At 46.5% G+C, this 24,862-nt stretch overlaps 1 protein-coding gene and 2 pseudogenes across 3 annotated transcripts; 1 reads left to right on the forward strand and 2 right to left on the reverse strand.

Annotated features, from left to right (window-relative positions):
* Window positions 1-2,745: 2,745 nt before the first annotated feature.
* RPF2 (ribosome production factor 2 homolog) lies at window positions 2,746-24,251 on the forward strand. Its single transcript, XM_084776088.1, has 10 exons — window positions 2,746-2,870; window positions 4,251-4,383; window positions 5,899-5,936; window positions 6,841-6,880; window positions 10,467-10,548; window positions 10,860-10,936; window positions 11,868-11,967; window positions 17,614-17,716; window positions 22,923-23,067; window positions 23,836-24,251. Exons 1-10 carry the CDS (start codon window positions 2,848-2,850, stop codon window positions 24,013-24,015), a joined length of 921 nt encoding a protein of 306 aa, XP_084632214.1. The 5' UTR covers window positions 2,746-2,847; the 3' UTR covers window positions 24,016-24,251.
* LOC311594431 (large ribosomal subunit protein eL34-like) lies at window positions 12,592-13,334 on the reverse strand (annotated as a pseudogene). The gene has a single exon. The product of its transcript is annotated as a large ribosomal subunit protein eL34-like (transcript).
* LOC311594432 (small ribosomal subunit protein eS27-like) lies at window positions 17,735-18,951 on the reverse strand (annotated as a pseudogene). Its single transcript has one exon. The product of its transcript is annotated as a small ribosomal subunit protein eS27-like (transcript).
* Window positions 24,252-24,862: the final 611 nt, after the last annotated feature.

The following is a 24,862-nucleotide window of genomic DNA, read 5'->3' on the forward strand; positions in this document are numbered from 1 at the left end:
GAGGCAGAGGCAGGTGGGTCTCTTGAGTTGGAGGCCAGCCTGGTCTGCAAAGCAAGTCCAAGACAGCCAAGGCTACACAAAAACCCTGTTTTGAAAAACAAAAGCAAACAACAAAAAACCCCAAAAACGGGCTTAGCCAGGGGTGGGTGCAGGTTGCACACACTTAAAATCAGAACATTTCAGAAGCAGAGGCAGGCAAGTCTCTTGAGTTTTAAGGCCTGCCTGGACTACAGAGTGAGTTCCAGGACAGCCAGGGCTACGTGGACAAATAACCACCATCCAAAACCAACCAACCAAAAAACCTGAAAAAAAAAAATGTGCTGGAGAGCTGGCTCAGGGCTTAAGATTGCAGAGGACCCCAGTTCCCAGCCCGTATATCAGGCAGCTCACAACTGCCTATTGCAGCTCCAGGAGACCCAAAGCCACCTTTTGGACACTTCTTTTGCATTATATGGTCACACATACACACATAGGGTTTACTCATTGCCTATTCATTTTGCGATGTCTTATGTAGTCTAGTCTGACTGAGCTTGTGGGGAGGATGACCTCTAGCCAATGATGTTTGCAAACAGGCAGATGGAGGGATTGCACGGAGCAGAGTGGTGGCCCAGCTCCTATTCAAGCCACCTTCCCTTCGCTTCTACATAATCAAGATATAGAAACTCACTGAGTCCTGCCCGTTGGAACTTTTGTGGAGGCTTCATTATTAAGCATGGTTAGCTAAGCCACTGGCCACATTGTAAGGCAAACTCCAAGGCACGCCCATCTGCATTGCTCTCATAAGTCACCTCCCTTTTCTCTCTTCTAATGAGAGTTGTGTGGCATACATTTTTTTTTTTTTTTGGTTTTTTGAGACAGGGTCTCTCTGTGTAGCCTTGGCTGTCCTGGACTCACTTTGTAGACCAGGCTGGCCTTGAATTCACAGTGATCTACCTGCCTCTGCCTCCAGAGTGCTGGGACTAAAGGCGTGCGCCACCAAGCCCAGCTGTGGCATACATTCTTGATCCCAGCATTCGGGCGGCAGAGGCAGGCTCATCTGAGCTTAAGGCCAGCCTGGTCAACAGCGCAAGTTCCAAGATGGCCGGGCCTACACAGAGAAACCCTGTCTCAAAATACAAACAACATGGGCTGGAGAGATGGCTCAGAGGTTAAGGGCTGTTTTTCCAAAGGTCCTGAGTTCAATTTCCAGCAACCACATGGTGGCTTATAACTATATCTATTATGAGATCTGGTGCCCTCTTCTGACCTGCAGACAGAATATGTATAAATAATAAATAAATCTTAAAAAACAACGAAAAAAAGTCAAACTCCAGTCCCTTAACCATTCCGGATGCTGGCAAGTCAAAGGCTGAAAGCTCCAATATTTTTTGTTTAATTCAGTGCAGGAGTTTGAGCCCAGGAGTTTGTATATAGTAAGTGTTATGCCACTGAGACAGCCCAGATAGCTCTGGCCAATCCTTAGCCTAAAGCTATTAAGAAGCCGCCCTCCCACCTCCCACCATTCATCCCAGTATACAAAAAGATGTCTTTCCCGGAATGGCAGGACATCTCCTTTTCCTTGGCAGGATATGCATCTAGTTATAAAAGTAACTTTTATTCCCCTGCAGTAATTGATTCATCTTCCTAACCTAGGCCTCGTCCTGGTAGCTTCTAGCCCCTGTACAATTTAATGTAAGCCTAGACTGTTTTCAGTCTCTGAGACTTACTGCTTAATAAGCTCACCCTCTCTAGCTTTTTCTGAACTCTGGCTGGCTGTTTCAACTCAGCTATTCTGGCTCAAACTCCTCTCCTGGCTGATTGATTCGATCTGAGTTCTTGCTCAGCCTCTGAATTGCTCTGCTTGGCCTCATACTAGATGGCAATATGTTCTAATTTTCTGGCCATTCTCATTCTCTGGCTTGTTCTGTCTTCATCTGTATCCGTAAAATTCTCCCAGCAATACCGCGTGCTCCCTCCCTCTCTCTCTCTCTCTCTCTCTCTCTCTCTCTCTCTCTCCCCCCCCTCTCACCCTCCCCCTCTCATTTTTTTCCTTTTGTTTTCTGAGTCAAGGTTTCTCTGTGTAGCCTTGGCTGTCCTGGACTTACTTTGTAGACCAGGCTGGCCTTGAACTCACAGTGATCCACCTACCTCTGTCTACCCGAGTGTTGCGATTAAAGGTGTGGACCACCATGCCCATCTGAATTGTTCTCATAAATCACCTCCCTTTTCTCTCTTCTAGTGAGATTTGTGTGTCTCCTGTCAAATATTTCTCTAGATTTATCATTTTGCCTTTTAAACATTGGTGCTTCCTTCTACAAACTAACTTTACCTTCACTGTGTGTGCTAAGGGCGTGTCTGTATTCCAGCTAGGGTAGCCATGTTGCTAGATTAAAATCCCTCTACATTTAATCCTAGTAGTCCATAAGGAAAGGCAACATCACAAAGTTCCACACCACCATGGGCAACAGCTTTATGGCAGCTTTAGCTCAGAAAGATCCGCTTGCCTCAGCCTCCGGAGTGCTGGGATTAAAGGCGTGCACCACCATCGCTCGGCCGCATACCAGTATTTTTTGTAACTACCTGAGTACTGTGCTTCCATCTTCGTAGAATTCTGGTTATTTTCCTGAAGAGAACCCCTTGGTTCGCAAACCCTCGATTCTACACTAAGTCACCTAAAGTGTTTACGTTCCAGGAAACAACCAACATTCCGTAACCAAGGAAACCGAACGCTATGCCTTTCCAAAATGGCCGCTAGCTCGGAAGGCGGGACTACCTAAGGAAGTCGTGTTTCGCACTTCCGGTTTTTGCGTCTTCGGGCGCTAGCGGAAGTGAGTGGCACACGTGCGTTTTCTAGGGGTTCTGGTAGCAATGGATGCTTTGGATAAAGTCATGTAAGTGTGAGTGGGACGCTATGGCATGGGAGGGAGGTCTCCCATGACTGGGGCGTTTCCTCTGCCGCGGTCTCTTCCTGACTCGCTTTGCTGGTCGTTCCTGGGGACGAGCCTGCCGGCCGATTCTCCGGCCAGAGTCCCTGCTGGGAAAGCCTTGCAGGCTGACCGCGCGAGCTGTGGGATGGAGCGAGGGCCAGAGCAGTGATGGGTTTATGACCTCGCCACTGATCGGTTCTGAGATGTGAGAATGGCTGTGGACCAGGTTAAGAGTTCCCGGTATCGGACTCTGACAGCCAGGCGACAAACTGGCCTCCGAGTGTTGTGACAGTGAGCCTTCAGACCGCCCTAAATCAGTTTACCCTGTAAAATAGCTATCATACTAGGCGTGCGTCATAGAACTGTAGAGAGCAGTGTCTGCCACAAAAGATACACTATGTTCATTTTTCTTTTCCTTCCAACTTTGTACACTCCGGCTATCGCTGAGTGATGGCGACGTTTGTTCAAAAATATTTATTGAGAGCATTGGCTCTTAAGAGTTTTCTGCTATTAAGTGTGTTATGTAAACGAAAGTTTCATTTTAGTCATTAATAGATTATGTGTACTCACTATGCCTCACTAATAAGTAATTGTTTATTGGTTATGAGATTGCAAAAAGTCGGGAACTATGGTTAGTGCTGTATATTGATTTAATTGAATTAAAAAATGTAGATCTTGACTGACCAGTAAATGACTAACTTAGTGGTTTTATACATGACATTTATTTTTTTCTTGTTGTTTGTTTTTGTTTAGAGACAGGGTTTCTCTGGGTAGCCTTGGCTGTCCTGACCTCACTTTGTAGACCAGGCTGGCCTGGAATTCATAGAGATCTACCTGTCTCTGCCTCCCAAAGTGCTGGGATTAAAGGCGTGTGCCACCATGACATTTCATTGCAGGAGGTTTTTGTTTTTCTAGACAGAGTTTCTCTGTGTAGCCTTGGCTGTCCTGGATATGGATTGTAGACCAGGTTGGCCTTGAATTCACAGAGATCTGCCTGCTGCCTCTGCCTCTCAAGTGTAAAAGTTTTGTTTTGATATTGTTTAATGTTGGATCCCTACTTGATAAGTATGCTGTCTGTTTGTTTTGGTTTTGTTTTGTTTTGTTTTTTGAGACAAGGTTTCTCTGTGCAGCCTTGGCTGTCCTGGACTTGCTTTATAGACCTGGCTGCCCTCAAATTCACAGCAATCCACCTACCGGCCTCTGCCTCTTGAGTGCTGGGATTAAAGGCATGTGCCACCATGCCCAGTGTCTGTTGGATTTTTAGGTCCATCAGTCAAGTTGTACTTGGGCTATATGAGGAACATGTGTAAATTGTTATGAATTGTGCTTTTTTTTTTTAAACAGAAAGCCTAAAACAAAAAGGGCTAAGCGATTCCTTGAGAAGAGAGAACCAAAAGTCAGTGAAAACAATAAGAATGCCATGCTGATCAAAGGAGGAAATGCAAATGCAACCGTGACACAAGTTCTCAGGGATGTGGTAGGTACATCGACTTCCTACAGTTTGTGGGTGTCCGTGGTGGGATCAGCAGTGGCTGGAGTTCCAGGTGATTGTGGTGGGTCCACCTTTAATCCCAGCACTCAGGGAGGCAGAGGCAGGTGATCTCTGTGAGTTCGAGGCCAGCCTGATATACAAAGCAAGTCCTGGACAGCCAAGGCTAACACAGAGAAACCCTGTCTTGAAAAACCAGAACCAAACAAAACTATCAGGGTTGGGAGCAGGGTCTCGCTGTGTAGCCTGGACTGCCTTGACTATACATCTTCCTGCCTCTGTCTTCTGGGTTCTAGGGTTACAGGCATGTGCTACAGGAAGTTCCAGCTAGGGCCATATCCAAAGTGGTGGTGGGCACCCACATAAATACAAGTTCACTCAGCACTAGTCACTTTAAATTCCCCTACGTGTACCCTCATGGGGTGAACAACTTCCCATTCCTGTGTCTGCCTCCCCGCCTCAGCTCTTAAGGCTGGATCCTCCTCCCTCCCCTCCCTAACCCCCAGACAGAGTTTCTTTGTGTAATAGCCCTGGCTGTTATGGACTCACTTTGTAGACCAGGCTGGCTTCAACTCACAGATACCTGCCTGCCTCTGCCTCTCCAGTGCTGGGATTACAGGTGTGCACCACCACGCCCGGCTAAGGCTGGATCTTAAGACATTAACAATCTATGTTTAGTAAAACATTGGGTGATTCTCAGCCAAATGTTTCTCTGTCTCAATGTAATAAACATCGTCACCCTTTCCTGACAACCAAGAGTGACCATCAGGAATGCTAATTATTGTTAATAATATTCTGCTAGTATTGTGTTGCTCTTAGGACTTTCTTAAATGCGCAGGGTCACTGGGAGGGATAAGGGCTGTTTCCTCAGTATCAGGACATTCAGACAAGCACTTCAGAAAAAGATGAGCAAGCCCCGGACATGGTAGCTCACATCCAGGGCTCAGGAGGTGGAGATCAAGGCAAGTGATGTGGCCCAGTGGATATGACACTTGCCTCCAAGCCCAGGGATCTGAGTTCAACTCTGGGAGCTTACATGGTTAAAGGAAACAGGAAAAATAATGATAAAAGTCAGGCTTCCTGGCATATTCAAGCTGGCTGACTTGTGCCTCCTGGGAGCCAGGATTATGCATATATGCTGCCATGCTTTACCCTTAATGGTTGTTTACAGTTTGCCTATAAAGGTATTTATTTTTAATTACGGGTGTATGTCTGTGCACCACCCATGTGCCTGGTACCCTTAAGAATCCTAAACATGGTTTTATGTCTCTTATAACTGGAATTAGACTGCTATGAGTTGCCATGTGAATGTCAGGACTTGAACCTGGGTCCTCTAGAGAGTAGCCAGTGCTCTTAATCACTGGACCATCCCACCCCTGAATGTAAACAACTGAGGGCCCACACCTGTGACTCCAGCATTTTAGTGACTGGTGTTTCAGGAAGATTGCCACAACTCTGCTTTTCGGATGTTCTGTTGAGAAAGTTTAAAATTATGTTTTACAGTATGCACTGAAGAAACCATATGGAGTTCTATATAAAAAGTAAGTTTTTTCAAAAAATTATTATTGCTTATTTTGCTTAGTTGTAAAAGTAACAATTGAGAACACTTGGAAGAAAATGTGTTAGTATTTGCACCAACCTCTACACCTGCACCATGGGACATGAGCACCCACACATGCGCGTCACACACAACAACACTGGAAGATGATGGCTGCGGTCTGAGGACTGCCCTAGTGGAACAGCCCTTGCCTTGGGCACCCTTAACCACTGAACTATTGATTGCCTCAGCACAACACGTAGAATAATCTGTTGTTCCACTGTGTATCCTTGGCTGTCCTGGGCTCACTTTGTAGACCAGGCTGGCCTTGAACTCACAGCGATCCACCTGCCTCTGCCTCCCGAGTGCTGGGATTAAAGGCGTGCGCCACCACGCCTGGCTTTGTTCTTGTTCTTTGAGACAGAGTTTCTCTATATAATAGCCTGGCTGTCCTGGAACTCTCTTTGTAGACCAGGCTGGCCTCGAACTCAGATCCACCTGCCTCTGCCTCCTGAGTGCTGGAACTAAAAGTGATTAGATTTTTTTGTTGTTGTTTTAATTTTATGTTTTTGGGTGTTGCCCTCAGAGCCCTGGGACTGGAGTTGTCAGGCACCAGGTTGAGAACTGAACCCTGGTTCTCTGCTCTTAACCACTGAGCCATCTCTCCAGCCATTCCCCCACCCCTGCCTCCCTTTTAGGTGGATGTTTTGGGACAGGGTCTTACTCTGCAGCCCTGGCTGGCCTGAAACTCATAGATATTTACCTACCTCTGCTTCATAAGTGATGGGATTAACCCCAGCCCCACAGTTTTACTCATCTGAATAGAAATTACCTTTTATTCAATATATTCTTTAACTGAATTAAAACTGGAGTCATTCTTTTTTTTCTTTTTTTTTTAATATTCTTAGGAAAAATATTACAAGGCCATTTGAGGATCAGACATCACTGGTAAGTACAAGAATTTTCTTTGGGCAGGACTGGTATATGGCTAAAACTGTGGGTCGAGTGGTGCTGGCTCCTGCTGTGTAAAATGACTCCAGACTGACTCATGCTGTACTCCTAATTTGTTGTCTTTTCTTTTAAAATTAGAAATCCTGTATGTGAGAGTTTTGATGGTCAGACTGAGAAACAAAGACTTTTTAAAAAATGTGTGCATGTGTCTGTGTGTTTGTGTGTGCACATGTGTGTCTGTACCTGTACACTTGCATATGTGCATGCCTGTGTATATGTACGTGTGTGTGCAAGTGTATTCTAGCCTTCTAGCCTGTGGGTTTGAGTTAAACATGGGTTACCAGGCTTTTCACCAAGTACCCCAGCCCATTAAACCATCTCTCCTACTAGAGAATTTAAAGATTATTTGATTTATTTATTATGAATACAGTGCTCTGCCTGCATGTACACCTGCTTGCCAGAAGAGGGCACCATATCACATTTAGATGGCTACGAACCACCATGTGGTTGCTGGGAATTGAACTTAGGACCCCTGGAAGAGCAGACAGTGCTCTTAAGCTCTGAGCCATCTCTCCAGCCCCTACCGAGGAATTTAAAAGATACTCTTTTTACCATTATTTTTGAGACAGGGTCTTTCTATTAGGTAGTGCTCTCTGGCTGTCCTGGAACTATGTAGACCAAACTGGCCTAAAGCTCCACCTGCCTCTCCTGGGAGGCTTTGTCCCACCACACCCAGCCAGGTTTCTGGTTTTTGAGATAGGGTCCTATGTATTCCAGGGTGATTTGAATTCTGTGTAGCCAAGGATGACTTTGAACTTCTTCTTCTTTTTTTGTTTTTTGTTTTTTTAAGACAGGGTTTCTCTCTGTAGCCTTGGCTGTCCTGAACTCACTTTGTAGACCAGGCTGGTCTCGAACTCACAGCGATCCGCCTGCCTCTGCCTCCCAAGTACTGGGATTAAAGGCCTGCGCCACCATGCTTGGCTTGACTTTGAACTTCTTATAGCCCTGCCACCACCTCCAGTGCTAGGATTACAGGCATGGGCCACCACCACTGTGTATGCAGTGCTGGGATAGAACCAAGGGCTTGGTACATGCCAGGCAAGGACGCCACCAACTGAGCTATCTCCCCAGGCCTCATAGATTTAATGGGAAAAAAAAAATCTAGAAAGAGGAGAATCTGGTGGGAACTATGAAGACTTTAGGTTAGAAAAGAAAAAATAATACAGAGGGAAGGCAATTGATCTTTCCTCTATTTTAAGGGAATTGGGAAAAAAATCAGAGGAAGATGAGAAGGGGCTTCCTATATAAATTGGATGAAGATAATAATGATGCTGGTCCCTGAAAAAATCTTTTTCTTTGTGTTTTGAAACAGTGTCTCGTGTTCCTAGGCTGTTATAGCAAAGTCCTGTCTCTTTTAAGAGCTGGAATGGCAGGTGTGTGCCGCCATGCTTAGTGTGTGTGACTCAGGGTTTCTCTGTGTAGCCTTGGCTATCCTGGACTCACTTTATAGACCAGGCTGGCCTGAAACTCACAGTGATCCTCCTGCCTCTGCCTCCCAAGTAAAATTTTTAAAAAAAATTTTAAAATTTTACTAACGTCATATTCTTACTAAACACCATGGTCAATTCAATGCCTGAATACCTAATATGTGCTTGTCTGTCTGTCTTTCTTTCTTTCTTTTTGAGCCGGGTTCATGGGATCCAGGCTGTTCTCAAACATCATCTGTAGGCAACGACCTTGAATGTATGCTCCTCTTTCCTTTACTTTGCAAGCAGTAGCTTAAAGGCACACATGTTGGGAGAGTGTTTCTGTTTTTGGTTTTTTGAGACAGGGTTTCTCTGTGTAGCCTTGGCTGTTCTAGACTCACTTTGTAGACCAGGCTGGCCTTGAACTCACAGTGATCCGCCTGCCTTTGCCTCCCGAGTGCTGGGATTAAAGGCGAGCACCACCTCGGCCAGCTGAGAGTGTTTCTGTTACAAAGCACATTTTTTTTTCTTTTTTTTTTAGGCAGGGTTTTTCTGTGTTATCTTGGCTGTCCTGGTCCTGGACTCTTTTTGTAGACCATGCTGGCCTCGAACTCACAGAGATCCACCTGCCTCTGCCTCCCAAGTGCTGGGAGTAAAGGCGTGCCCCACCATGCCCCACTACAGAGCACATCTTATGGGTTGTTACTTGGGGCCTGGTGTGGGACCTTCCTTCCTTCCTTCCTTCCTTCCTTCCTTCCTTCCTTCCTTCCTTCCTTTTTGAGATTAGAGTCTTCATATAGCCCTGGAACTTGCTGTGTAGACCATGCTGGTCTGGAACTCACAGAGGTCTGCCTGCCTCTGCCTTCAGGGATTAAAGGTGTGCGTCACCATGACCTGCTCAGCCTGAAGTCACAGTGGAAATGGATAGGCAGGCTTAATTTTGGCCAAGAGTGGCTAGCTAGTGAACCCCCAGAATTGCATGTTTCTTTTTTTTTTTTTTTTTTTTTTTTTGAATTGCATGTTTCTACCATCTCAGTGCTAGGGTTCCAGATCTGTGCTGCCATACGTGGATTTTGAATCTACTTTTTATGTTAGGAATAGTGATCTCAGAGAGTTGAGCCAAGTATGTTGACCATAGAGTGTAGGCATAGGAGCGAAACTTCAGTTTGTATTCATTTTAACTCTGTAATGGAGGACAGTAAACACTTCTGCGGCCCAAACAGCTCTTAGGCTGGAATATCATAGCTCTATCAGCCAGACCCAGCCAGGCACATGACTTGGAACTAGTTAGATGGTGGGCATGGAGATCCTAGAGCCACTTGCTTGTTGGTTGCAGTTTGCTGTGAAAAGTAGTAACATGCATTAAAAACTCAGGAGCCCAGTTACAAACATCCAGAGCCAGCATGTTGACAAATTCCTCTGGCTCCCCTGTGCAGCTGAGATGTGCTGTTGATAGTGGCAGCGATGGTAAGTGAGGTGGTAAATGAGACACCTGGTGTGCTACTCAAAATGACTGCAGGCTTGAGATGAGTGGCCTTTCAGATATTAGCGTAGTGGCTGTTCTGTTAGTCTTGAACTGTGAATCTTTTAACTAAGTAACCTAAATTGGAATGTTAAAATTAAAAGCTAAAATGAGATTGAAAACATTTTTAATCATTTTAACTCAGAGTATTTTACCGGCACGTGTGTGTGTGTGTGTGTGTGTGTGTGTGTGTGTGTGTGTGTGTGTGTGTTGTGTGTATCTCATGTTCTAGTGCCCTTAGAGGTCAGAAGAAGGTAAGGGTGGTTGTGAGCCACCATGTGGGTGCTGAGAACTGAATCCTGGTCCTCTACACGAGCAATACATGCTCTTAACCTCTGAGCCATCTTTCCAGCCTCTTCTATGTTTTTATCTGGTTTATTTCATTTGCATTAACTTCTGCTGGGAAGGGACAGTGAGACTCCTGATATCCTTTAAGCCTAAAGGTAGGATTGGTTTGTTTGTTTGGAGCCAGGCTCTTGCTATGTAGGTTGGGCTGGCCTCTGTGCAGCAACGCCTCTGCCTCAGCCTTCCAAATGCACGAGCCACCACGGCAGGCCAGGCTGAGATTAAGGGGTTTTCTTCTTCTTTTTAATAGGAGTTCTTTTCAAAGAAGTCAGACTGTTCTTTATTCATATTTGGCTCCCATAATAAGAAGAGGCCAAATAATCTGGTAATAGGTGAGTATCCTGTTTTGTTTGTTTGTTTGAGACAAGGGCTTACTGTGTAGCTCTGGCAGGCCTGTAACTCCGCGAGGTCCTCCTGCCTCCCCAGTGCTGGGATTGGGTGCTCACCGCCACTCTCGGCTCCCCACTCACTCTGTAAAATGAAGGAGCTGGGCTCACTGTGAGAGTGTAGCGCTCACCTGTGGCTGCTATCCTAACACAACTAAGCAGACGTCAAAGCTCAGAAGGGAGTGGGTGAGGTCGGAGAGCCAGAGAAGACATAGGTGCCTGTAAGACCATGTGCTCAAAAATGCATTTCCTTTTAGGTCGTATGTATGACTACCATGTGCTGGATATGATTGAGCTAGGGATTGAGAAGTTTGTGTCCTTAAAAGATATTAAGGTAAGGTACTGATCATAAAACTAAACAGGGTTTTAATAATGTTCTTGGCCAGTACTGGCATCGTGTGATACAGAAGGACTGATAGAACCTCATGCGGAAATACAACTTTACCTTTATTTTAAAAAGAGGAATGTAAGCTAGGCGGTGGCAGTGCACACCTTTAATCATAGGACTTAGGAGGCAGAGGCAGGTGGATCACTGTGAGTTCGAGGCCTGCCTGGTCTGCAAAGCAAGTCCAGGAAAGCAAAGACCACAGAGAAACCCTGTCTCGAAAAAGCAAAAAAAAAAAAAAAAAAAAAAAAAAAGATTTTATTTATTTTGTATACAGTATTCTGCCTGCATGCCAGAAAGGGGCACTAGATCTCATAGATGGTTATGAGCCACCACATGGTTCCTGGGAATTGAACTCAGGACCTCTGGCAGAACAGCCAGGAGAAGCTGCTCTTTACCTCTGAGCCGATTCTCGTGGGGTTTTAAGTAACCCAGGCTGGCCTTGGACCTGCTGTGTGGCCAAGACTGAGGCTGAACTTTGGATCTTCCTGCTTCCACTTCCCCTGAGTGCTGGACTGGCAGACGCGTCCACTATGGAAACGGACAGATCTCGAAGGTTTGGGAAAATTACTAGATGTCCTTCTCTTGTGGGTTTGAAAAAAGCATTTAGCAGCTCCTCTGTAACCCCAGCTCCCTGAGGTTCAGGGGAGAACAGTGGCCTCAGTAAGACCCATGGCTTCAAGGCACATCCTGTATTCAGGTGACATTGTGATTGATCAGATCAGTGATTCTCTTGTCCTCAACGCGGTGACAAGAAAGGATATCATGTGTGTGAAAATGTTGAGATTGTTTTACTACGTGTGGGTCATCTGGAAAATGTCACGAGCTCTTTAGATTTTGGTGATGATACAATTCGTTGTTTTGTTTTTCAATCTCATAGACTAGTAAGTGCCCTGAGGGAACAAAACCAATGTTGATATTTGCTGGTGATGATTTCGATGTAACAGAAGACTACAGAAGATTAAAAAATCTTCTTATTGGTAAGTGAGACAGGAACTTACTAACAGTTACAGCTGCTTTTGAGACCTGCTCTTTCTGGAAGATTAGACTTGCTCACCTTCTTTCCCTCACCAAACTATGCAATTCTCATGTGCTGCTCTCTTTGCCCTCTCTCCTTGGACCTATGAATGAGTGGTTTGTGGATTTTGGGGACAAGGTTTCTCTGTGTAGCCCTGGCTGTCCTAGACTCAGTTTATAGACCAGGCTGGCCTCGAACTCACAGAGATCCTCCTGCCTCTGCCTCCCAAGGCGTCCGCCACCACACCTGGCATGGTTTGTGTTTTTTGTTTGCTTGTTTGTTCATTTGTTTTGTTTTGTTTTTGTTTTGAGGTGGGCTTTCTCTGTGTAGCCCTGGCTGTCCTGGAACTCAGTTTTGTAGACAAGAGTTGCCTTGAGCTCAGAGAACTAACTTCTCTGCCTTCTGAGTGCTGGGGTTACAAGAGTGTGCCACTACACCCAGCATTAAAACTACTTCTACCAAGCAAATTAGTTGTGTGCCATCCTCAGCCTCAGTGGGTTCTGGGGATAGGCAGAGCGTGGCCAGACCACCTGTCAGGCTGGCACTCCAATGGCCTCCTGCCCAGTTCCCGTGCAGCCCATGTTCCTGCTGAAAGCTCGTGAGTGGGGCTTCCCTTGCCCATGCTTCTCTCAGCTCCTGCTAGCATGGCCGTAAGCTCTGCGGACAGTGGAGTAGGGCTCTTCCAGCCAGGTCCAGCCGCCTCCACATTCTTCCTGCAACTCCACTTCTGGTCCTGATTTTCTCTGCCTCTGAGTGTTGGGATTACAGGAGTGCACCACTATGCCCTGCCCTGTCTACCATTTTTCTGGCAAGAAAGTTATACCCTAGTTAATGGGAGTGCCAGACTTTTGTAGGGTTTTTTTCATTTTTGTTTTTGTTTTCATAGATCACATTGATCAAGCATATTTATTTTGCTTTCTTCTGACTCTGTGCTTGTGCCTTCAGCACTTTCATAACTAATTTCTGCTCCTCAATAAGGAAAGCCTGCTTGATCCTGTCATGGACACACTTGGCACACATGGAGCCAGCATAGGCCCTGTTGACTTGTTTCTCTGTCTTAGGCAGTCTCACAAGGACTTTGGGCCTTACAGCATGAACCCCTTGCAGTCTGCCTGGGCACACACCGCATGCAGATTTAGGTGCTTTCCCAGCCTTCTTGGTATAGGTTGCCAGGAGTTCAAGACAGCCTAGTTTTGTTAGAGGCTTTATTGTTGGAGAGCCTATGATGGTATGTCAAATGCTGGGCCATTTTGAGTGTCTCTAAGCACCATCCCTGGAAGAGCTGGGGTTTTTTTTTTTGTTTGTTTGTTTGTTTTGTTTTCTTTTTTTCTTTTAGTACATTCTTATTTTTTGTGTTGGGGCTGGGGCATGTTCATGTCTAACTTAGTTCCCTTCACCATATGGGTCTCAGGGATTGAAGCTGGCTTGGTGGCATGTGCTGTAACTTGCTGAACCATCTTGACAGCCTTGATGGTTTATTTTGTTTTTTGTTTTTTACCTTTTTAGTTTATGTGCATTAGTGTGAAGGTATCATATAGATACTGGGAATAAACGCAGGTCCTTTGGAAGAGCAGAACCAGAGGGAGCTGTTTATTGAATATATGTTACAGCTGGGTGCTTGCACATTCCTTTAATCCCAGCACTCAGCGGGCAGAGGCAGGCAGATCACTCTGAGTTAGAGGCCAGCCTGGTCTACAAGCAAGTTCCAGGACAGCCAAGGCTACACAGAGAAACCCTGTCTTGGGGGAAAAAAAAGTTCAATATTATATTTCATTAAAGGTTAAACTGCCCTTTAAAATGTGTGTGTGAGCCGGGCTTGGTGGCTCAAGCCTTTAATCCCAGCACTTGGGAGGCAGAGGCAGGCGGGTCGCTGTGAGTTCGAGGCCAGCCTGGTCTACAAAGTGAGTCCAGGACAGCCAAGGCTACACAGAGAGACCCTGTCTCAAAAAAACCAAAAGGAAAAAAAAATGTGTGTGTGCATCTCACTTGGCTTGAGAGGCTTGCGTTCATGGGCTTAGGTAGTGGTGCTGGAGGTTATTTGCAGGAAGGAACACAATCAGGTTGGCAGTGGCTACAGCTACCTGACTGAAGGAAATGACTCTCCCTTCCCAGCAACAATTCACTAGAGCTCCTTACAGTGGTTTGGGACCTTGCTAGCTCCCCCACATCTTGCTTATGTTGTTATTGCTGTGATGAGACACCAGCCGAAAGCTACTTGGGAAGGAAAGGGTTTGTTTGGTTCCGTGTTTTGTGTCGCAGTCCACTGAGGGAAGGTAGGCAGGAGCTGAAACAGAAGAAGCATGGAGGCTGTCTCTTGTTCTTCACTGTTTGCGCAGCCTGCTCCCTTGTACAACTCAGGATGAGCTGCTGTGGGGCGGCATCTGGTGCAGGAATCATAGCAGAGGACAGCTCAAACATACAGCAGCCATGCCATGCCTAGAAGGTAGAGTTACACTAGGCTCCTCCCCGTCCTCCTCTTCCCATCTTCCTGCCCACATCTTTACTTCCCTGAACCTTGGATGTCCCATTTAAAGCCTAGCACTCAACAGCTACTTACTTGCATCACTTGGACCAGCTGTGAGTCTGCAGAACCTCTGCCCAGTGCAAAGGGATGCTTCCCTGATAGATGACCGCAGCACTAACCCGTGGATATAAATATAAAGATTTGGAAGGCTGTTGGACAGGAATATCAATTCCAGTCAGCTAAGCATCAGCAGTCGCATCCTCTCCAGGGCGTATGACCTCCCTTGCCACAGGCTTTTGACAAGATTTACAGTATGAAATGTGAACTTTCTCCTGCAAATGGGACCTAAAATCTAATAGGAAACAGGTTGGTTGCATGCGCAGCGGTCATTCCACTGTGGCCCCAGTGAGTCCATCTCGCTTGGCGGGTCAGTAGTGTAGCGTGCAGGGACCACAGCTGAGGAGACTCCTGATGTCAGTTCTCCCAGCAGCCTGGATAGCTAGGCAGCAGGGAGCACATTGTCACCTTGATTTCTGTCCTGCAACCGGGACTTGTGCCTTCAGCAATGATTTTTTATCTAGTTCTGGTGAGCAATTAACAGAAGTGGCAGTAGCCTGTATTGTCTGGGGATATTTTAACTTTTTCTGTTCTTTGCCCTAGGTTATATTTGAAAAGTTCATGGCATATAAATTTCCTTGTGATTATTTTTACTCTTTTTTTCTGGGATTATACTTTTCAATGTTTCTCAGTTATGACTTTTTATTTTTATTAATTTTGACTGGGCTGAGAACTGAACCCCAGGGCCTTATGCCAGCTAGGCAGATGCTCTACCTGGCACTACCTCTAGCTCTTAAGGCTTATTTGTGTGTCTGTGTGCATACCACAGTGCACATGAGGAGGTCAGAGGACAGCTTTGTGCAGTTGCTTCTCTCCTTGCACTCTTACATAGGTTCCAGAAATAAACTCATTTCCCCAGGCTCGTGCAGCAAGCACCTTTATCCACTGCTCCATCTTCCCTGCGCTTTTTGGTTATTTGAGACATGGTCTCACTCTTTGCACCTCAAAGTAATCTAAAACTCAGTGTGAAACCAGGCTGGCCTTGAACTGCAGCAGTACACCTGTCTCGGTCTTCCAAGTGTTGGGCTTATAGGTATGAGCTGCCACACACAGCTGGAGAGAATTCTTGAGGAGGGTCTTGGCATGTGTCTCAGGCTGCCTTCAAAGTGGCAGTGCTGTCCTCCCAGTCTTCTGAGTTTGGGATTATAGCCCTGTCTGTCATGCATGACTTTGTATCTCCTCCTCTCTCCCTCCCCCCTCCCCTCTCTCTCTGTCCTCTCTCTTCTTCTTCTTCTTTTTGGAGAGAGAGAGAAAATTTTCCCACGTGGTTGATCCTGGCACTTGTTCTATAGACTAGCTGGCCTTGAACTTTGAGACAGACCTGCCTTGCCTGTGCCTCCTGCGTGCTGGGATGCTCGCCCACCACCACCTGGACCCTAGCCCGCCTGGTACCAGGTGGTGCTGTCCCTTTACCTCCACCTTCTCAGTACTGGGGCTAGAGTTTATAAAGCCTAATTTCTCATTATCTTGTACTTCCACTAGATGGCGTGAGGGAGGGGAAGGGAGGGAGAGGGGAACAGAACCCTTGGGAGAGAAGCCGAGTTGGTAAGAGGAACCGTGAGCTGCTGTTGAGCGTTCTGTTGGCCATCAGGGGCAGTTAGGTTTCAGTGTGACCACGGAAGGCCACTGCTTGGTTTGTCTTACCTGCTCACGTGAAATGCACAGCAGCAGCCCCATACTTTGGATAGTGTCATCGCACATTTCCGTAGTGTGCGAGCACTGTATTTACACAGCAAAACGGCTGTGACACCACTAGCTGATGTAGCCTTGCGGTGTGTGCTTAGGCCGTGTGTGACAGTAGGGAAAGGCTTCCTAGGCACTGTCTCCTGCAGGACTCTTTGCTCTCTTAAGCAGGGAATCAACTGGGCAACACCTGTCTTACTCTTCCTACCGTGGTTCCGGGGATGAGTCAGGCAAGCCTTCTGCCATCGGATTTATGACTGTGTGTGTGATGTGGATGTGCATGTGTGTGGTGGTCAGAGGACAACTTCATGGTGTCTACTCTCTCCTCCCACCGTTGCCTGGGTCCAAGGGATTGAACTTGGGTCTTCGGGCTTGTAAAACAAGCACATCTACTCACTGAGCCGCCTTACCTAACTGATCCTGCTCTGTTCTTTGGGAAACCTAGGAAACACAATACGAATGTTTAGATTCTAATTGTTACGCCCAGCCCCCCCTTTTGGCGGGGTTTCAAGACAGGGTTTCTCTGTGTAGCCTTAGCTGTCCTGAACTCACTTTGTAGTCCAGGCTGGCCTCAAACTCACAGCGATCCACCTGCCTCTGTCTCCCAAGTGCTGGGATTAAAGGCATGTGCCACTATGCCCGGCATTATGCACTTTAAAAAAAAATGTTACTGTTCCTTGTATATAAAGATAACAGTAAACAAAGTACATTTCTTTTGGTGCATGCATTTAATCCTGCCACGTGGAGGGAAAGCCAGGAGTTCAGAGAGTTCAGAGTCATCCTCAGAGTGAGGAGTTTGAGGCCAGACTGACATTACTAGTTGTTAACATGCTCAAAGCAAGTTAAAGTAGAGCCGGGGAAATGGTGCAAGGGCTGGTTACAACTCCAGTGCTGGGGAGGTAGAGACAGGCGCACTTGGGGTTCGCTGGCTGGCTAGCCTAGTCTAGTTGCCAGGGTCTACTCCAGGGAAACCCTGCTCCTGGGAAACAACATTGGAGATTGCTCTCTAGCCTTGATGAGCATGTGCACATGTTCCCATGCATCCTGCATGCTGTCCTTGTCTCTCTGTCACACACATATACAGTTGTTAAGAAGATAGCACTTTGTTTGTTTTTTTTTTTTAATTTTTATTTAATTTTAACTTATGTGCATTGGTGTGAGGGTGTCAGATCTTGGCATTACAGACAGTTGTGAGCTGCCATGTGGGTGCTAGGAATCGAACCCAGGTCCTTTGGAAGAGCAGGCAGTGCTCTTAACCACTGAGCCATCTCTCCAGCCCCCAAGATAGCACTTTGTAACTGAATTTTGAAATCGTTTTCCTTAACCCTGACCATGTGCTTTCAGATTTCTTCCGAGGCCCCACGGTGTCAAATGTCCGGCTGGCTGGACTGGAATATGTTCTGCACTTCACTGCACTGAACGGGAAGGTTTACTTTCGAAGCTATAAGTAAGTGCGTCTCCAGACGATTTTCAAAGTCCTCAGGGCTAACATTTTATTCTGACAAGCCCCGACCTTGCATCTGTCCTCCCTGCCAGCCTGGGTGTGGGGAACTCACTTTTCCTGAGTCCTGATCACCTGTCGTGAGCCCACTGTGTTTGGTGCCCTCCCTTCCTGGGTTTCTGTGCCGTCCCACTATTTTCTTGCCTGGGTTTAGAGCATGAAGCCACAGTCAAGGCAGAGCAACTCTCAGAGTTCCAGCTTTGAAGCTGTGCCCTGAAGCAGGCAGACAGTACCGATGGCTGACCACATTAATGTTCCCTGTAGCTAGCTTTCTACCGTAACCCCAGCACAATGTCTGTGTGAGTGTAAATCCTGAAATGCACACTGCTTTGTTGTTTGCTCTTGAGTTTTTGAGGCAATATCCCCCCCTTTTTTTAATATCCAAAATGTGTTTATTGGGGTGGTTTCCCCCTCATCTTGAATTAGGTACTTTCAGTGCTTCTTCCTCCTGAAGGAGCATCCTTCTGTCAGCCTTGCTTTTCCTCCTGTAGGCTGACAGAGAACAGTGGAGCAGCCAACACACAAGACTACTGTTTGTGCATGGCTAAAGACCGTGGTGATTTTATAGCATCCATAAAGTAGGAGTTGGGGCTCTGCACCAGGCGCTTTTTCTTGTGTTTCCTCTTCTCTTCTGGAGAGGGATGAAGGAGATCCTTTGTGAGAGGCATGTTCTCGTAGGGAGGTCGTCACTGCCGGAAAGTGAGGCAGTATCTCTTGATGGAGCTTTAAGTGGCTATGAACTGTCTGCGGCCCAGGTAGGCCTGACTTGCAGTCCTCCCGCCTCGCTGGGATTGCAGGTCTAAGCCATTACTTCAGCCAGATTATGGTTTTGTTTGTTTGTTTGTTTCTTTCTTTCTTTTCTTTTTTTTTTAAAGATTTACTTATTATTGTGTATACACTGCTCCGCTTGCATGTACACCTGCAGGCCAGAAGAAGGCACCAGATCACTTTATAGATGGTTGTGAGCCACCATGTGGTTGCTGGGGATTGAACTCAGGACCTGTGAAAAAGCAGCCAGTGCTCTTAACCTCTGAGCCACCTCTCCAGCCCCCATGGCAGCACACCTGTAACCCAGCGTGGCAGGCAGAGGCAGGTGTGTGGACCATAGAATGTGATTGTTGAAGTCACATTCATTGCAATGTTTTAATTTTAAAATCAGAATTCCTACTGTAAACTTTGGTTTTCATTTTTGGGGACAAGGTTTCATGTAGCCTAGGCTGGCCTTGAACTTTCTACATAACCCACCTGGTTTTCTATATGTAGACCAGGCTAGCCTCGACCTCAGAGATCTGCTTGCCTCTGCTTCCTGAGTTCTGGGATTAAAGGTGTGCGCCACCACGCCCAGCTTATTTTTCTTTTTATTTATTTTTATTTATTTATTTATTTATTTATATATTTTGGTTTTTCGAGACAGGGTTTCTCTGTGTAGCCTTGGCCATCCTGGACTCACTTTGTAGACCAGGCTGGCCTCGAACTCACAGCGATCCGCCTGCCTCTGCCTCCCGAGTGCTGGGATTAAAGGCGTGCGCCACCACGCCCGGCTTGTTTTTCTTTTTAAAAATACAGTGTCCATCTGACTGTGTTTGAACTTGTAGTGATCCTCCTGTTTCAGTTTTCCAAACTAGACTTACAGACAAGGGTTTCCATGACCAGGCTGATAGTCTCAAATGCCGCACACACCTGTGCTGGGGTATTGGTTAGAGTGTATGTGGAGAAATCTGCCAACAGGAAGTGTTAAGTTTGCCTTAAAGATGGAACGTCCAGTGAGTGAGATTGTGTAATGGTAACGGCACTGTGTCAGCCGAGGAGAGGCAGAAGAAGAGAGAGCATCTGTGTGGCGTAGCTCTGGGACTTAATTTTGAGACATCTTTGCTTTGCACCTGAGGCTGGCCTCCAACTTAAGCCTTATCTTACCTTCCTAGGGCTATGATGACAGACACATGTCAGTATGCCTGGTTTTCCTTTTCATTTCTTTTCTCTTTTGGGGGGGGGGGCGAGTGTCTGTTTTTTGACTTTTTGTTGTTGTTGTGTTTTTTTTTTTCCGAGACAGGGTTTCTCTTTGTAGCCCTGGCTGTCCTGGACTCACTGCCTGCCTCTGCCTCCCGAGTGCTGGGATTAAAGGCACGCGCCACTTTCTGTGTTCCTACAGCTCTTTCTTGTCCCGCCCTCTGGTCTTTGTGTCACAGGCTGGCTAGCCTTGTCTAACTGAGTGTAGGTGGTTGTTTGATGCATTTTGGCCTTGTGAGCCTTGCTGTAACCAGTAGTTGTGCCTCTCATAAGTATACTGTCTTGCTTGGCTGTCTGCAGGTGCACTCAGGGCCCTGTGTTGGCCTGCCTTCCTGATCAGTGAGGTGTCCAAGGTAGGGACTGCACAGCTCTGGGAGGAGGGCAGCTCCCAGGGGAGGGTTTCCCCAAACCCCTCAGGAGCTGAGGAGGCTAATTCCTGCTCCTCCTCCTTTATTCTCTTCTTCTTCATCGTCATTGCTTCTTCCAAAGAGACACCAGGCAGTACATCTCTTGGAAGAGATTTATTAGAAGTACGAATCCAGGAGCAGCTGCTTCTGCTCCTAGGAGGAGACAGCAGAGAACTGGGCAGACACGCGGCCTTTATATAGGGTTTCTTAGGGGGCGGAGCTTTCAACGGCGGCGCTTTCCAGACTGGTAGAATTTTAAGTCCTGAGCTTGGGGGAAGATTAGGGATTGGTGGGGTTTGTTCAGGCTTTCCACCTAAATTTAGCATAAATCTGGAGGGATCCCACTGAGGAGCTGGGGATGGTCTTGTGACAGAGGCTGGAATTGCCAGTTGGACAGTTAGAAAGGTGGGGGAGGGGCCTCTTAACTCATGCCCTAAGGAGTTTACACAGTCTTGAACTCTAAACTAAACAAAACAGGTTTCCTTAACTGACATGAACTTAAATTATACTAAAGGGTCAGATTTCTAGTTCTGGTCCTTGGCTGGCAGCAGTGTCAGGCCACATAAGTTCCCTGTCTGGGAGGAATGGTTAGTTAGTTGTCACAAAGTTGCTCACAGACTAGCTCCAGTTGGTCATGCCCCCTCCCCTGAGTTCCCTGTCAGCAGTAGCCATAACTGAGGCCTCAGATGCTGCTGCTTTCTCTGTGGTTTGAGTTTGTTTTTCCAGGTATCTGACCTCAGGTCCCAGGGCTGTGGAGATTTAACCTTAGCGACTCTGGAGTTCTGATGTGTTGCTGTCTGGAAGTGTAGAGAGGCCAGCAGCTGCACAGCCCGAAGATCCAACACCCCTTTTAGGGACCACAGCACAGGCTGTGGCGTCCTGGGGAGCTGAAGAGCTGAAAAGAGGTGCCCAGGGAAAGATGTAGAGGAGCCCAGAGGTTGATGGAAGCTGCCCAGCCTGGCTGCTGAGCTCCTCAGCCAGGGAGGCTTTCCTGCAAAGTTTACAAAGTATACAAAGTAAGCGAAGGGAGTCTGGTGGGAAGGCTTCCCTGCTGGCAGGAGCCAATGCCCCGAGTCTCTGCTAGGACGCACTGGCACACTCATGTCGCTGGTCTGCTACTCTGCTGTCTTCTTTTTCCCACCCGTTATCGCCCCTCCCCCTGTCACCCAGATCAAAGGGAGAGAGAGCGCGATAGAGTCTAATTTCTTTCTTCTTGTTTCTTCTTTGAGTAGAGTAGACTACTAACAAACCGAAAACAATCCCCCAAACGACCAACCACCACAGACCCTGCCTCTCAGGGTGTTAGCGTTTATATACCCTCTGAAAGGTTCCCAGAATTCCAAACATCACACAATTGCAGAAACTATCTGCAGTTGGCAAAGCTATGCTTCTGCTAGAGCACAAGGCAAATCACGGCCAGCTGCGGCAGACAGTCCGAAGCAGCCCCACATCCCTACACCTGAGATTAAGATGAAGCACATTGTTATAATATTTCTGTGGTTTTTAAATTTTTATTTATTATTATGTATATAGTGCTCTGCCTGCACACACACCTGCAAGACAGAAGAAGGCATCAGATCACATTATAGATGGTTGTGGGTCATCATATGGTTGCTGGGATTGAACCCAGGTCCTCTGGAGGAACAGGCAGTGCCCTTAACCTCTGAGCCATCTCTCCAGCCCCTATTTCTGTTTTTTTTTTGTTTTTGTTTTTGTTTTTGTTTTTGTTTTTTTAAGAAACCAAAATTCTAGAATTTTCACCACACACACACACACACACACACACACACACACTCACTCACTCACACACTCACATTCCTGTCTTGAGCCTTCCTTACTTGTTCTGTTCCTTCTCGTCACCCATTCTGGCTCTCTGTGCAGTGCTAATCTTTCCTGACTGCTGTCATTCTGTCTGTTGATATGTCCTGGCCAGTCCCCCACTCCCTGCCTTTCTACCTGTGGGGACCCAGCTGCTCTATCAGATGTCAGATGTGGCTGCTGAATATAATGTTCAGATTGGGGTTGGTTCATTGTGGGGCTTTTGTTTGTTTATTTTGTTTTGTTTGTTTGTTTGGGTTTTTTTGTTTTGTTTTGTTTTTTGTTTTAATTGAGCCAGGGTTTCACATAGCCCAGGCTGGCCTTGAAGTCGCTGTGTAGCAGAGGCTGGTCTTTAACTGGTCCTCAGGCTTCCGTTTCCCAGCACACCTGGCTAATTCTCAGGTCCTCCGCTCATCCTCGCTCCCAAAACAGGTGAGATGAGACGTGCGCCTGAGAGTAAACACCATATGCTGCACCCCTGAACTATTTTAATTTTTTTGTTTGTTTGCTTTTTGAGACAGGGTTTCTCTGTGTAGACTTGTTTCTCACCAATATTGCATGATTTCATTTCTGATTTCTAAAAGCTAACCAAAGGATGCCCTAGGCATGAATGCCCCAGCGTGTTTAAAAAGAGTTTTGGCCTTTGCAGCTCACTATTTGAGACTACAAAACCCTCTCAACAATGGTATTTCAGAGGGGACTTTAAAAAAAAAGAAAAAAATATATATATAATCTCCAGCTGGGTGTGGTGGCATGCACCTTTAAACCCAACACTCAGGAGGCAGAGGCAGATGGATCTCTGAGTTTGAGACCAGTCTGGTCTACAAAGTGAGGCCAAAGACTACAAGAGAAAAACCCTGTCCCCTCCCCCCCCCCAAAAAAAAGGTATATCAGAACAGCATTTCCCCCTATTTACAAAGGCTGCTGTTGAAGAAGTCTGGCTGCAGAACACCGCGAGTTGAACTGGAAGAGATGGGCCCATCGCTGGACCTGGTCATGAGGAGGACACACTTAGCATCTGACGACCTTTACAAACTGTCCATGAAACTGCCCAAAGCTCTCAAGGTACATGAGCTGTGATGTGGGACTGTGCTTATTTCTGTATTCCACTCTTGCCAGGAAGGATCTGTGGCACATTCCATCCGAAAGATAGATGAGGAGACGACTAGATTAGACGGTTAGGCTCAGAGCCAGGAAAGGACAGTGACCTACCTAGATGGTAGTGAGAGTTGTAAAAGCCAGGAGTCCAGTTTGCCTCACGTTTTTCTCCTAACCAAGACTGCCATTTCCAGGCAAACCCAGGACAGTGTAGGCATCATGAAGACTGGGGTAAGAGCTGTTTATAGAATCATGTATGCAAGCTGGGCGGTGGTGGCACACACCTTTAATCTCAGCACTCAGGGGGCAGAGGCAGGCGGATCACTGTGAGGTCAAGGCCAGCCTGGTCTACAGAGTGAGTTCCAGGACAGCCAGAGCTGTTAAACAGAGAAACCCTGTCTTGAAATACAAAAAAAAAAAAAAAAAGTTCACATTGTTTATTGACTTGTAGCCTAGGCTGGCCTTGAACTTCTGCCTCAGACCCTCAAGGGCTGGATTATGGGCATGCTGTACCAGGCACAGCTTTGTTTGACTTTTTTGTTTTGTTTTTCGAGACAGGCTTTCTCTGTGCAGCCTTGGCTGGCCTAGACTATACATCAGGCTCACAGCGATCCGCCTGCCTCCTCTGAGCCCGGCGCCTCTGGGAACTATTAACTAGTTATAGGCTAAATTTTTACCACTTTATATAGTAAAAAGCTATGTGAAAAGTTACACTTTTGACCTCTTGTTTTATAGCCAAAGAAGAGAAAGAATATCTCTCAGGACACTTTTGGTACAACATTTGGAAGGATTCACATGCAGAAGCAAGACCTAAGCAAACTACAGACCAGGAAGATGAAGGCGCTCAAGAAGAGACCTGCAGAGAACGGGACAGAAGACCAGGGGAAAAAACCAAAGAGAGTTAGGAAAAATTAGTGGAACCAACAAGCGCTTTATTTGTGGTTGTTTACTAAAGAGAATAGTTCTACTTGAGTCTGTTCAGTTTTCTCATAGGAATTTGTTTATTTGGAGGGGGAAGGGATGACAAGATTTCACACTGTAGCCCAGGCTGGCCTTAGCCCCCCAAGTGTTACAATTACAGGCGTGTACCACCATACCCAGCATATTGTATATTTCTGTAACATAATTTATTACTTAAAAAAATTTTTTTTAACTGAGAAACTCCTTTCTTTCTTTTTTTTGCATTTAAATTTGTTTTTATTATTAATTTATTCATATTACATATCGATTGTTAGCCCTTCCCTTGTTTCCTCCTATTCCTCCCTCCCTCCCACTTCCCCCCTTCTTCCCTCCCCTAGGTCTGTGATTGAGGGAGACCTCCTCCCCCTATATATGCTCTTAGAGTATCGAGTCTCTTCTTGGTAACTTGCTATCCTTCCTCTGAGTGCCACCAGGCCTCCCCATCCAGGGGATGTGGTCAGAAAAGGGGCACCAGAGTTCGTGTGAGAGTCAGATCTCACTCTCCACTCAACGGTGAAGAATATCCTGTTCATCGGCTGGGTCTGGGTAGGGGTTCGAAGTTTACTGCCTATTTCTCCTTGGCTGGTGCCTTAGTTTGAGGAGGACCCCAGGACCCAGATCTGCCTGTCATAAAGTTCTTCTTGTAGGTTTCCAGGACCCTGTGGGTCCTACTATTTCCCCATTCTTCCATGCTACTCTCTCCTAAAGTCTCAATAGGATGTCCTCTCCTCTGACCCACTTTCCTGGTAAGTAAAGTTTTTCATGGGACGTATCCCGTGGACTAGTGTTTTGATATAAGTGA

Source organism: Acomys minous (assembly GCF_964271855.1).
Source record: "Acomys minous genome assembly, chromosome: 3".
Classification (NCBI taxonomy): Eukaryota; Metazoa; Chordata; class Mammalia; order Rodentia; family Muridae; genus Acomys; species Acomys minous.